Genomic DNA, 13679 nt, shown 5'->3' with positions numbered 1-13679 from the left:
GGGTGGGACAGCACTCACCTTGGTGCGGGAGGCAGCACTCAGCCTCGGCCCTGGAAGGGAAGAGGAAATGGTGTAACTAATCCTGCCAGTCCTGGCAGCAGGCATGGATAGGTAGGACGGCTGTGGAGGAGCCTGCCCATGACAGTACTCTAGCAGGAAGGAGAAGAGGCAGGGCAAGAGATTTTGCTGCTCTTTGGCCATGTCATCTGCTCCTTTCCTGATTTTTCCCCATCCCCACTCCCATTTCTGCTGCTGCTGCTCCCAGTCCTGTTGCTCACCCATACCCAAGGGTGGCCCCAGTTGGGCTCAGAATCACCCATGCCCTTTGCTCCACCAGGCACTGGAGCCACCTTCCAGCAGCACTGGCAGAGGAGCAGGGAAGACAGGATGGCATCTCACTCCTTGGTTTAACTCAGCACTGAATTCCTGCTTGCTTCCAGGGAGCCCCCCCTGTAATATGGCCCAGGGATCAATGCTGTAAAGCCAACTCTGGCTCTCCCATCATTGCTCATCCTTCCTGAGGTCCAGGACCCCCCTTCCAGACTCACCTGGGGGCAGGAGAGGAGGGTGGAGAAGAGGAAGAGGGAGGGAATGTAAAATGGTCCCCAGTGGGTGCAGCAGACAAGTCAACGAGGTCAGGCATGGCAGGAGAGGTCCCCACAGTCTGCGTGATCACTAGCTCTGGGTCCAGCACATAGAGCTCATCCTGAGAGATCTCTGTCACGTAGTTGAGGTGCTCCTGAAAGACAGAAGCCAGCCCTCCTCAGAATCAGGACCTACTTCATAGCTCCATCCCCTCACATCCCATGCCCTGTAGCCCAGACACTTGTAGCAGAGTGATGGTGGCTTGAGGAGTCCTGGGACCTGTGCCTGGGAAGCCTCCTTGTCCTTTTCAGGCTTCCCATATCCTGCCAACTTAGCAGATGACCCATACACCTCATCTCCATGTTCTCCTCTCCAGATCATTATTTAATGCTGGTTAAGACGACCCTAGTCAGTGGGTGCCTTGGCCAGCCTTGCTGGCCTAACCCTTACCTGCTCTGCTGTAGAGCCCTGCAGACAGCTTCCAACCCAAGTCTCTGCTCCTACCCACACTTCCTCCCTTTTCCACGGGAACCTGGAGGTGCTGGGGCTGGTCCTGGTCCAGGCTCATCACACCACCCCTTGGGGGATGCCACAGGGCAAGGGTGTGAAACCTGTGTGTCTCCAAGGCTAAGCCTTTCAGTCTGCATGAATATGGGGCACCCAAGCACCTTCCCAGTAGATGCTGAGGGGACGATGGTGGATGAGGCTGCACTCACTTGTGCACGGTCTATCCTGTAGAACCGATCTGCTGTGGTTGCTGTAAAATAGGGACAGAGAGAGACAGGGTGATTCTTGGTGTGAGATGAGGAGACAGCCATTTCCACCACTGAGTGCTAGTGAACTGCTCAGCTGTTTTGTAGCATGCACTGAGGGCACAGCAGGGCTGGGAGAAGAGGGAGCTCAGCCTCCCACTGACTTGACTGAATGAGGTCCCATGGATCACCATGAGGCCATGTCAGTGCTTGTGACTGCCAGGCACAAAGCTTGCCACCACCTGTAGATCCAAGGCCTTCCTCCCAAAGACAGCAGGAGAGCTTCAGATCAGCCTGTTGCTGGCAGCAGCCTGAGTGCATCCCTTTGTCCTAAATGAGGCTCTGGCCTCTTTCCTGACATACCTTCCTGAGCCAGAACCTGCTGCTGTGGGAATGGCAGGAGGATGGAAAACAGTCCTGGTATAGCAGTCCTGCTAGGGACACCTGGAGCAACAGCACCATCAACCCCATGTGCAGGGCTGGAATTCCAGAGGGAGAAGGTGTAACCTCTCTGCATAGCATGGGACTTCCCAGGCTCACTTTGCAGCCCATGGCTGTGCTCTGCTGTTCTCTAAGCCCTGCTACTGGGAAGTCAGGGAGATGAAATGCCACCAGCAGTGATTCCTCAGTCACCTTCCAGGTATAGAGGGAGAGCTCTGCAGCCTCTTGGTGAGTGAAGGCAAAAGGAGAGGAGATATTTTGATGCAGGGGAGAAGAAGCAGCTGGAGCCCAGCGAGGAGCCTGATGCCCGTATCACTGGGATGCTCCTGGTGAGCCTTCCTGCAGTCTGCTGGAGCAGGGGGCCCCCTGCCTGCATGACACAGGAGAGCAACCCCAGCAGCCCTGCAGGCACATGCAGCCAAGCTGCCTTTGGCTGTGTGGGCAGGACACCAACAGATGCCGCTTGCTCCACTTGCAGTCAGCAGCCAAAGACATGGCATGGGGGCCAAAGCTCTGCAGCACTTGGACACTAATACATCCCTAAGTCCTAAGCCTCGGATGGCTCTCAGTGGCTTCTCACTAAGGGTCTGTCCCATCACCCCCCGAATTCACAGAATCATAGAATTGTTAGGTTGTGAAAGACCTTTAAGACCATCAAGTCCAAGCACTAACCTAGCAGTGCCACGTCCATCACTAAACCATGTCCCTAAGTGCCATGTCTACACAGCTTTTAAACGCCTCATCACTAGGTATGGTGGCGACTGAACCATTTCCCTGGGCTAGCAACTGTGATTCTCCCAGCTGTTGACAGAACATATTGTCTGCCTCTTCATTCCGGTTGGGAACTCTGACTCCCACCATGACACCTGCCCTGTTGGCCTTCCCCCTGATTCTTACCCATAAACACTCGACCCTATCATTACCATCATTAAGCTCTAGACAATCAAAACACTACCTTACAGGGCTATCCCATTGCCTTTCCTTCACTGTCTATCCCTTCTGAAGAGTTCATAGCCATTCACTGCAGCACCTCAGCTGTGAAGTCATGCCACCATGTTTCTGTGATGGCAAATGTCAGTTTTCCTGCTGCACAATGGCTTCCAGCTCTTCCTGTTTGTCGCCCATGCTGTGTGCATTGGTGTATATGCACTTCAGTTGGGCTATTGATCCCATCACCTTTTCAGGGGAAGAAGCCCAAATTCCTATGTGATCATATTCATATGTGTTTTCATGGTTTCTAACACATCAATAACCCTTGTGTCTTTGCTGCCCCATGGATCTCCATCCCCTCCCTCCACTGAGATGGCAGACTGAAGGACCCCACTAGCACGCTGTCAGCACATCCAGGGGAGGATGATACTCACAGTCCAGGAAGCACCACTTGGGTGACAGCTTCTGGGATGACAGTGTCTTTGGTTTGGCTCCATCTCCCTCCTGCATAACAAAAAGAGATAATAAAGTTGTGTCTCTTGGCCTTGCCATCAATCCCCAGAGCATCCCTCCTACTCTGGGAGATCCCTGAAGACATGGAAGACCACAGGCACTTGGATGGCAAGGGGAACTTGAACACAGACAGGAAGAGCATGCAGCCATGGGGAGCAGCATGGGACATTTTGGAGCTGACATACAGCAGCTCCCTGGAGCAAGATGCGCCACAATGAGCCCACAAGACTGGCACAGTGGACATGACAGATGGGCCTTGGGGACAGAGCAAGGGCATACACACCTGAAAGAGCAGGCGCTCTAAAGCAGAGAGCTGGGGAGGGAAATCCTGCAGAAAGGCAAGATGTGCCATTACAGAGTTTGTCTGGGTGGCCCCCCCATCCCCTCTCAGCCCACTGGAGCTGCTTATTGTGCTGCCATATCTGGCTTTATACACCGCCTGGCCAAGGTCCCTGCTCCCTGCCCTGCTTTGAGGCCAAAGCAGAGAGCCCAGAAGAGAGAACAGGTAAACCATGAGGTGACTGAGGAACACCAGCCTCAGCGCACACCTTTAGGAGGCTGTAGAGGCATAAGTCTACCAAGTTGACACCACAAGAAAGAATCACCCTCTGAGCCTGGGAGCTGCTAGCCATGTGCCTGCCTGCATGCTCTCACCAGTGCCTGGGCACTAGGCAAGCAGGGGACAGGCATGCAGAGCAGGCAGATGCCAGTGTGCCAATCTGGGCACACAGGATGCTATGTACATGCTGGATGGGATCCCCTAAGGCACAAGAGCCAGGTAACTGGGCACTGAGCAAGGTCCCTTCAGTCTGATGGGAGAAAATCAGACTGACAGTGCAGCACCAGGAGGCACGCTGTGGGCTCAGAAGGCACTGCTCACCAGGAACAAGGCTTACACAGCCCACGTCCAGTCATGGACACGCATTAGCACATTGGCAGGAGCACAAAAGTATTTGCAAATATAAAGATCTTGAGAGGGGACAAACCTAATCCAGGCACCTGGGGAGGGCAGAGCCATGCCAGGAAGCAGGGAGCCTGCAGAGGGCTGAAGGAACACAGCACAGCAAACCAAGGGACAGAGGAAGGGCCCTCCCAAACCCCCGGGGGCTGAAGGCATCCATAGGACGTGTGCTGGCTTTTTCTGCTGCCCCTTCATTTTCTGGGCCACTGACACTCTGGGCCGGGAGAACAAGGTCAGAGGAGCAACGCTGAGGAAGAAGCTGCCAGAGAGCAGAGAGCAACAACCCATCCAGCTTGCGATCCTGCTGCCACCACATGGTGAAGGCAAACCATGACCTGTTACCACAAGCAGGAGCCTATGTGTTGATGTGTGCAGGTCAAGGAAGCCTAGAAATCCCTTCCCCAAACCCATCCACCCTCAGCATCCATCCTTGACCACTTCCCATGCAGAAGCTCACCTCCTGCAACCTCTCGATTTGGGTCCGGCACAATTCCAGGTCGCTGTCTCCTGGAACCACGATGATTCCCAGCGGCACGGCTGCACGACAGGCAGAGACACAAGTCAGGGAGCAGCACCGACACCTCCCACAGCTTAGCTGAGGGCACTGCCAGACTCAGGGGCTGTGGATCCCACCCCCTGGTCACTCAGCTGGTCACTCACAGGCTTCCTTGAGCTTTTCCTTGTCGTAGTGCAGTGCCTCATAGTCACGCATGCTGATTCGGCTCACCCGGATCCGCAAGCGCTCGGGCACTGGCTGCTGGCTGTGTGCAGGGTGGAAGGGAAAGGGAGGGGATCAGGAAGTGGTAGCCCAGTTTCTCCTTATCCCATTCACCTCTCCAAAACAGGCAAGAGCACAGTCTTGTGCAAAGATTGGGGTGGGGAGGCTGGCACCAGCAGCTTCTCCAACACAATCATAAAGGAGTTAGAGTTGGGAAAACCCCTAAGGTCATCCAGCTCCAACCCCCCTGCCATGGGCTGTGTGGGGGACACCTCACACTAGACCACGTTGCCCAAGGCCCTGTCCAACCTGGCCTTGAACACTACCATGGATTGGGCATTCACTTCTTTGGGCAGCCTGTGCCAGTGCCTCAGCACCCTCACAGTAAAGAACTTCTTCCTTATATCTAACCTGAACTTCCCCTTTTTAAGTTTAAACCCATCACCCCTTGTCCTATCACTATAGTCCCTGATGAAGAGCATCTTTGTACGCCCCAGACAAAGGTTCTGGCCATACTTCTGTGACCTGATTCCTTCCCAGGCCCTTGAGAGAGGATCAAAATGTCTCTGGGAGTGATGGATGAGTCCCAGATCCCCTTTCCCCATCCTGCCATGGAGAGGAGGTGGCAGATTGATCTTGGAGCTTACTCATTGAGCAGAGGCATGGAGTTGCGCCTCTTGGTCTTCTGCACCATGTTGGCTTGGTTGCGCAGGGAGATGTGGATGCAGGAAGCGGCCAGCTTGCAGGGCTCCCCATCTACCTGCATGGGGATGGCCTTGGACGTGGTAAGAACCACCTGCCGGCACTGATACAGCCGCTCCCCATGGCCACCGACCTGCAAGGCAGCCTGTGAAAGGGTCCAGAGTGAGAGCAGGGCATGGACTGAGGCGTGGATGGGGGGGAGCACACATTGTCAGATGCTGCAAGTGAACCAAAGTCTGAGGGTCTCAGGCCTGATCTCAGTGGGAAGGGACCCAAGGAGACCAGAGCATGACACCACCTCACCTAAACCTCAGAGAGCACTGTCACACAGGCCAGCCCAACTGCTCAGGAGAGTACCTGTGGGGCTGTTGGGCTGGCAGATGCCCAGTCAATGGGACCAGTTGCTCCCCTGGTTGCCAGCTACAACCAGCAACAGCACCAACTCACCAGGGATGTCATGGTGAAGCCAATAACTTCAATGCAGCCATCATCATGGCGCTGTGGCTCGAAGTCGTGGTGCTCCCCAGGGTTGCCCCAGGGCATGGTGCCAGCACAGTACCTGTGAAGGGATGGTGAGTGATGCATGGATAGGCACCCTAAATCCAGGCAAGGATATATGACATGGGGATGAGGAGCCCAGCACATGAGGGCAGGTCCTGTGGCTGCTCACCTGGGGATGTTCAGGAAAACCAGGCACTGGGGCTTCAGCTCTTGGATCTTGGAGGTCAGGTCTGTCCCATCGCACTGGAGACAACACAGGGGCATTCAGACTGCTGTAAAGGGGATGCTGGCCTTCCCTAGCCCCTCTGCTCCCTACAGTGACTGTTCTCCAAGCCACGGGAAGCTGATGCTTGCAGAAATACATCCTTTCCCAACCCTGAGATACTCAGTGTGCCTCACACCTCCACAGCTCATGCCCCTCCCGGGCCCAAAGCACCCTGTGCACTTACAACCAGCTTGACGTGCTTTGCCAAATCTTTGGAGCTCCCAGTGAGGAAGTCAGAGAAGGCTGTCTGCCAAGGCAAGAGAGAGTGTCAGTGCCCACGTTCCCTGAAATGCCACCGACCTTCAGACCTCAGCTGAAAACAACCTGATCTATTCTACTTGCTATTTTGCCTACCAAAAACTACGGGGCACCTTCAGCAACATGCCCTATGATTCCTTTGCCAGCTCAGCCCTGGCTTTAGGGAAGAGCTGGCAAGGTGGGTTTCCTCCAGTGACAGACCTGAGTCACAGACAAATTCAGTCTCAAGCTGTAATGAAGTACCATAAAACAGAGCTGATGTGGCCCCATCTAGAGATACAGGAGAGACAGTTGTGTCCTCTGTTACACAGATCCCGGGGTCCCCTTTGGGTTTAACTGCACAGAGAGGAGGGGAGGCACAAACAGGAGATGTGAGATGGTACAGAGCAGCACTTGGCCTTTAGAACTGCTCAAATGCCCATCATACTGCCACCTGGGTAAGGAATTATATTGGCTAACAAAGACAAGGAATTATACTGGCCAACAAAGACAACACTGAGGCAGAGCTCTACAGGTGAGACACAGGAGGGTGGCATAATTAGCTAGAGAGCTGTAACTGGCCCAAGGTATAAAATAGAATACTAAAGTAGTCAGTGGACTCTATGGAAAGGCTTCCTGTTCCTCTGCAGGGGGGACAGCCTGCCTCCCCACAGCTCCAGGGAGGTCTTGCCTGGGTGACCATCCGTGAGCCGGAGAACAAGAACAATAGTGGCAGGAGATCAAGACAGCAACAGCACCATAGGACAGAGAGCAAGTTATATTGCCAGCAGTGCTCACGGCCAACGAGGAGCTGCAGCTCCCAGGCTCCAGCCTTTCTCCAGCTTTGGGGGCCTCAGCTTGGGTGCACGTGAAGCCTTGTGTAACTGAGATGAGCGAGTTTAGAGTGTGGACAGGAGGCAGGGCCGTGCCTGTGCTCCAGCTGATGCTATGGCTGCTGTGAAGGCAGCTCTCCTCCACACACTCACCCCAGCATAGAACATTTTATTCCGAAACCGGCTGTTGAACTTCTCTGGGTTGGCCTCTAGGGAAAGGAGAAAGAAGCCCAGGTCATCGGCCTGCACATGGAAATGTTTCACTTGCCAGCTCTCCCCAGACACAGCTCTTCAGCCAGCCTTGGCCAGAAGGCAGCCCCCCAGCTCCCTTCCCATGCAGGCATCCCTCGTCCCCCTCTGCAGCCTCCACTTGCTTCTCAGGTTTGCTCCTCCTCCAGCCCTGTCCCTGGGGCAATCCTCTGGGTCACTTTCCTAAGGGATGCTTCACAGGCCCATCTCTGGGGCAGCCCGCTCGCCACAGACCCTGCCCAAGCCCTGCCACCCCTCTGTACCTCGGGATTCATGGAATTCCAGCGTCACCCGTGCATCAAAGCCGAGGCTGAAGTAGTTATTAAAGACATCCAAGGGGAGCTGAAATGGAAAGGAGGGATAAGGATGAAGCTGCCAGTGTGTGGCCATAGCAAAGACAAGGTCAGGCTACTGCAGAGCCATGTATGGTGCTCATGAGGCTGAGGGAGCCCATTTGCCTTCCCCCAGGAAAATACAGAGGACATAAGCCTGAGATGACAGATAAGCCCCTGGCTCCTAGGGATAGGAAGACACTCTGCAGTCACATGTGTTTCTACTAAAGAAACCATCTCAGAGGGACTGGGCTTACACCTGATGCAAGCTGTGGTTATAAAACCTCCGGTGGACAGCTAGTGCTGATCTCCATGTGCCTCACTGTGTGTGATGTGGGTCAGTTATGAGGGGAGGAGTGGAACTGGAGCAAGGAGAGGGAAAGACCAACCCAATGCTGTAGCCCCAGGTGCTAAGGCTACCTGAACCAGTGGGAGAAAGAGGAATGCAGACCCCCGCACAAGGAACAACACGGACAGGAGATGTCCCACCTTGTCCGCAGCTGTCTCATCCTTCTCCTCAGGGTTTGCATCAGGGTTCGGCTCCACATGGAGGTTCCAGCGATCGAGCTGCACAATGTTCCCATCTTCCACGTGTGACAGGATCTTGGACAGAGGCTCATCCGTGTAACCCTGGTGAAAAACAGAACCTGGCAAGTCTCCTACCTGCCTCCTGCAGAGATGTCCCCAAAGACAGTGGGCTTTGGGAAGACATCCCAGAACAAAAGATGTGGAAAAGACTGACTCTACTTGAATGCACCACAAAGTGGGACTATAAATATAAAACAATACATCTTCCTTCTGAAACTCTCCCAAAGTTTAAAATAATGATTGCTTTTGTTAATGTCCTAATAGATTATAATCTAATGCAGAATAATTCAAATGTCACACCAGTGACATTCAAATGGCACTTCTTTGTTGGTCTGTATTTAGAGCAAGTCAAAACACTCAGCCCATGCAAATTCCCACTCATGTGTCTGGAACCAGAGATGAAGCGCTCAATCCCCCACAGCAACAGCAGGCGCTTGCGCCCATCACTTACCCCACCCCAGTTCATTGTCCTGGCCAAGTCATTCCCCGTCCCCAAAGGTAGGATGGCCACAGGAGGAGGTGGGTTGAGGCGTAACTGGTCCAGAATGGAGAGTATCCAGCCCACCTGCTCGGGCAGGAGTGCAAAGAAACAGTTGGTTATTCCAGGGACTGGCAGGCAAGTCCCACCTCAGAGCACTAGCAATGGCAGAGGAGGAGAGATGGGGACCCCTTAGCCCCCACTGAAGCTATTCAGTGTCTTTAATGCTCCAAACAGATGCTGTGGGAGATGCCAGTAACCCCAGTGAGGAAACTGGCCCCCAAAACTGTCTGCAGTTCTGGTGTCCCCAACATTAGAAGGCATGGAGCTGCTGAAGCAAGTCCAGAGGAGGCCATGAGGATGATCAGGGGCTCGAGCACCTCCCATACAAAGACAGGCTGAGAAAGCTGGGTCTGCTCAGCCTGGAGAAGAGAAGCTACATGGAGACCTCAAAGCAGCTTCCAGTATCTGAAGGGGGCCTACAAGGATGCTGGAGAGGGACTCTTCAACAGGGACTGTAATGATAGGACAAGGGGTAATGGGTTCAAACTTAATCAAGGAAGATTTAAGCTGGATATAAGGAAGAAGTTCTTTACTGCAAGGGTGGTGAGGCACTGGAACAGGCTGCCCAAGGAAGCTGTGAATGCTCCATCCCTGGCAGTATTCAAGGCCAGGTTGGACAGGGCTTGGAGGAACCTGGTCTAATGAAAGGTGTCCCTGCCCATAGCAGAGGGGATGGAACTGGATGATCTTAAGGTCCTTTCCAACCCAAACCATTCTATGACTCCATGATTCTTAAAAGCTGTAAGTCCAGACATGCTTACAGACTAGCACTCCCTGGAGCCGTGCATGGGGGACCCACAGTATCCAGTGGCACCAGCTGGCACCACCATGGACACTAGATTACAGTGAGGAGGGCTGCTGCTGGCACTGGAAAGGTACAGAGGGGCTGGGGGACTCACTGTGCCATCTCCCCCACATGCCAGGATCCGGAGGTTGTGGACCTTGCGGTACAGCTCCAGCCTGCAGGGAACAGGGAGGGTGAGGAGGGAAGAGGCATTGAAGGCGTTACAGGGGGTCCCTGCCCACCCTGCATTCATGCCATGTGTGTGTCTCCCTCCCCACCGCCACAGCAGCTCACAGATTAGACCAGCCCTCCATCAGGAAACACTGGCTGATCACAGGGTATCCTAGAGATGCCTCTCAAAGCATGAACTTGGTGGAGGTCTCTGCACAAGGGAGCTAAGGAGCATCACATTTCCACCAACCATGGGAAGAGCTCTGGGGAAGAATCTCTGGGGCAGGGATGGGGGACAGAAGAGTGCTGCCCCATCAGTACTCACGCCTCCTTGGGTCCACCCTGGCTGAGGTCAAAAACTTGCCGTGGGTTGAGATACCACATGAAGGACTGGATGATCTTGGCTCCCTGTGGGGAGAGGAAAGACTTCAGGTAACAGGGAGCTCCCAGCGGGTGGCAGAAGAAGGGGACAGGCCAAGACAATGCTGTTCTCAGGGGATTCAGGCAAAGCCTGGCCTAGGTGGGCACTGCCAGGCAGCAAACTGGCACTGTGGGGGTTGCCTTGCCTCTTCTGCAGCTGAGACATCACCAAAGCTATGGCGAGACCTCAGCAGCCAAATGGCAATGCCCTCACAGAGCTTCCTTCTCAGGGAGATGCAGGACACATGGCCATACCTGATTGCCACCGCTCTTGGGGTTCACAAACACCAGCAAGGGCTTCATGAGAGGAGCTGGCATGGGCTTGATGACAAAGGGTTTCCACCTCCCTTCCTGCAAGAAACACTGCAGGTCCTTCAACAAACAGGGAAACACAAACTTCCACCTGAGCTGAGCCCTAACGCTGCACAGATCAGGAGTGGGAGGAAGACATCCCAGCCACGCCATCAGCCTATAGCTAGGATCTGCCCTGCCAGCAGGCGCCCTCCCTCCACCTCAGCCTCCTTAACCTCAGCTCAGACACAGCAAAGCCCCTTGTTTCCCAGTTCTGCTCCTTACTGCCCTCCCCCTCCATGCTTCCAAGACAAGGTCATTCCCTGTCCTCTCATCTCTTACCTCAGCCCCCTTTTTGCTGGATTTCCGCTTGAACGATGTCCTCTTCTTCTTCTTACTTGACTTCAGTGGATTCTGGAGAGAAACAAAACAAACCCCCAAGTCCTGTGAGGAACTGCTGGGCAAGCAGGAGCTGTGAAAGAGCCACAGGAGTTGAGGTGCCTTACCTGGGGCCGCCGGACCCGCAGGATCCAGGTGGGAGGAACAACGACAGCAGCGTGAGCTCCCAGTGAGCAGGGCTCTTCGATGTGTTGCAGCATGAAGCAGGAGACTTTGCTGTGATACTGGGGAAGAAGACAGACAGAAAACTCAGCCACCATGGGGACAGCCACTGTCTCCCCCTCCCAGCTCCTCCATGCCAGTGCAGGGAGTGCTGGAGGAAACCATGCAGGAATTTTGTAACGGGAAAGCAATGAAGAGGAAATTTCTCATAGAATCTCACAGCTACCACAGTACAGCCTCTCCCAGTAAGAGGAGCTGTTAAGGGAAGGTTGCAGAGAAGCAGCCTGGGGAGTCCCAGCAGAAAGCAGACATCATGAGGTGCAGAACAGGCTGGTTAAGGCATTCAATGGGGGCTTTGCTCACCGCTTGCTTGCACCAGGAACAGCTGATGGCTACAATCTCTTTACTGTGGAAGGCAAACTTCTGCTGGAAACCCTGTAGAGAAAAGGGTAAGAGGCTTAGAGAATTCCCTCCCAGCTCTCTACCACCCAGCAGGACTTTCCCACCACCAAGGGAGATGTTAACAAAGACAGCATGCCTGCAGCTGGAGCCCTCTGTGTCCCTGTCAGATAGCCCCAACCACCACTATGGCACCAGGGAGGCCAGTGAGCTCTGCAGGGGTGTCCCTATTGCTCAAGGAAAGCTAAGGAAGACAGTCCTCTCCAGGACTGACTTGTCCCAGGGGAAAAACTTTATGTGGGAAGTACTTATGTAGTGCTTCAGTGTACAAAACAGGGCACATGTGTTGGTTTTGCTGTAGGCTACTGCTGCCAAACAGGACTGGTGGGATGCCCCTGGTCCCCCGTCCTGTTCTTGTCCCTGGTTTGACCTTCGCTTTCCCTCAGGCTGAGAAAGAAACCCAAAGCAACAAGAAGGTACCCTCTCACCTTGCCACACTGCCGGCATTTCCCTTCCTGCCGCCTCCGGTGTACCCAGTGATGCCGGACAACAATGGGCTAAAGGGGAAAGAAAGAGAGGAAAAATAATGGAATGAAAGGTCCAACACGTGAGGGAATGTGGGAACAGGCAGGAGGAACAGAACCAGGCCAACCAGGAGCTCTACTCTTGCAGCAAGCCCACTGCTCACAGGCAACAGCACCAGCCCTCTGGGAGAAGAATGAGGGAGCAAGAGGCCAAATTAAGGCGCTCAAAGAAGGAATTAAAGCCAGAAAAAACAAGAGGGGGAGGAAACTGAAGACTGAGAATCCCACAAAACAAACCCAGTGGAGAGTGAGCACACTGGAAAGGGAGGCAGGTATAGGCAGCATCCAAGGCATATCTCACCTCCCTTACATTCCGAGATCCTGACTCCCTGAAGGAAGGTTTGCAGCGAAAATTTATCTGTAGATTGAACACACATAAGAGGTATCAGTAAGACCATCAGACCCAAAGGAAACCTACTGGAGTTTACCAGAGCAAGCCCGGAGCCTCTGGAGATACTTGGTGCTTGCTGTGAAACCCTTCACATCTCTCTGTTACTGAGCAAAACAGGGCTTGAGGCCCCAAATCTAGTGATGATGCTCCTTTTGATACTGTATTTCATTAACCAAGAGGAGAGGCTGCCCAAGGAAAGGCTGTTACAGCTTTGTAAGCCAGAGAGGGCTTAACAGGCTTTACTCACTTTCTCCAGCTGCTCAATGCAGGGTGTATGCACTACAATCTTGCAGGCTGCACACTTACGCCTGGAGAGAGGTTTTTGCTGGAGGAGGAGAAAAGAGGAGGAAAAACATGCATGTGAATAGCAGTGTTCAGAGGCCAGCAAGCTCAGCCTCCCATCACACCTCCTTTGTATATCTCAGGATGCAGAACAAGTCCTGCAGTAGACACAAACTAGACTTCTTGCAACTGAAGGGATCTAAGCATATGCACAGAGCAGATGCTCTCAGCTCTGGGGCAGAGCAGGGAGCTGGTCTCCTGCTGTCTTGTTCTGCAGTCCTTGGCCTCTTCTGACACTGCCAGAGAGCACCATGGAAGCTGGTCTGGGAGGCACCTGCAGAGCTCCCACAGTAAGGCACAGGATGGCATCAGGGCTCTGTATCCCATACCACAAGCAGGACTGAGCCTGCAAGCTGGGAGGGAGGACTGCAACAACCCCGTAAGATCAGTGCTGCCTGCAGGGTCAGGAGGCAGCAGGCCTGGGGCTCCAGTGCTCAGTCTTCTCCTCTATTGAAAGGTTTTGGATTCAGATTGTCCGTTTAAGGGTATGGGATCCCAACAGCCTCTCCCTGGAATATTATCATACCACCTCTGGGTGAGTGGCAGCCCTGTGGTGGGTTCTCATTGCAAACTGAGCATCAGCACTGG

General features: G+C 53.9%; 1 protein-coding gene across 5 annotated transcripts in view; it reads right to left on the bottom strand.

Annotated features, from left to right (window-relative positions):
* DGKZ (diacylglycerol kinase zeta) overlaps positions 1-13679 on the bottom strand; it is a 41230-nt gene that overhangs the window by 6660 nt on the left and 20891 nt on the right. For 2 of the 5 annotated variants that reach the window (XM_062635814.1, XM_062635813.1), the window contains exons 4-26: positions 12997-13074; positions 12660-12716; positions 12263-12331; positions 11739-11810; positions 11321-11437; positions 11157-11228; positions 10779-10874; positions 10429-10511; positions 10048-10108; positions 9059-9172; positions 8509-8649; positions 7951-8029; positions 7592-7647; positions 6553-6615; positions 6273-6346; positions 6050-6161; positions 5548-5747; positions 4843-4943; positions 4640-4719; positions 3143-3212; positions 1302-1342; positions 549-739; positions 19-50 (exon numbers count right to left, since the gene is read on the bottom strand). In XM_062635814.1, the coding sequence (XP_062491798.1) occupies positions 19-50; positions 549-739; positions 1302-1342; positions 3143-3212; positions 4640-4719; positions 4843-4943; positions 5548-5747; positions 6050-6161; positions 6273-6346; positions 6553-6615; positions 7592-7647; positions 7951-8029; positions 8509-8649; positions 9059-9172; positions 10048-10108; positions 10429-10511; positions 10779-10874; positions 11157-11228; positions 11321-11437; positions 11739-11810; positions 12263-12331; positions 12660-12716; positions 12997-13074 (2059 nt within the window). Of the gene's footprint in view, positions 1-18; positions 51-548; positions 740-1301; positions 1343-3142; positions 3213-3504; positions 3550-4639; positions 4720-4842; positions 4944-5547; positions 5748-6049; positions 6162-6272; positions 6347-6552; positions 6616-7591; positions 7648-7950; positions 8030-8508; positions 8650-9058; positions 9173-10047; positions 10109-10428; positions 10512-10778; positions 10896-11156; positions 11229-11320; positions 11438-11738; positions 11811-12262; positions 12332-12659; positions 12717-12996; positions 13075-13679 lie in introns of all 5 variants that reach the window. The other 3 variants (XM_062635810.1, XM_062635812.1, XM_062635809.1) reach the window with 3 other exon arrangements.

This window comes from Pezoporus occidentalis, unplaced genomic scaffold (assembly GCF_034315485.1).
Source record: "Pezoporus occidentalis ecotype Australia unplaced genomic scaffold, CSIRO_AGI_Poc_V1 ctg46, whole genome shotgun sequence".
Classification (NCBI taxonomy): domain Eukaryota; kingdom Metazoa; phylum Chordata; class Aves; order Psittaciformes; family Psittacidae; genus Pezoporus; species Pezoporus occidentalis.
The sequence above is the reverse complement of the archived record's forward strand: the minus strand, read 5'-3'. Positions and strand labels throughout refer to the sequence as shown.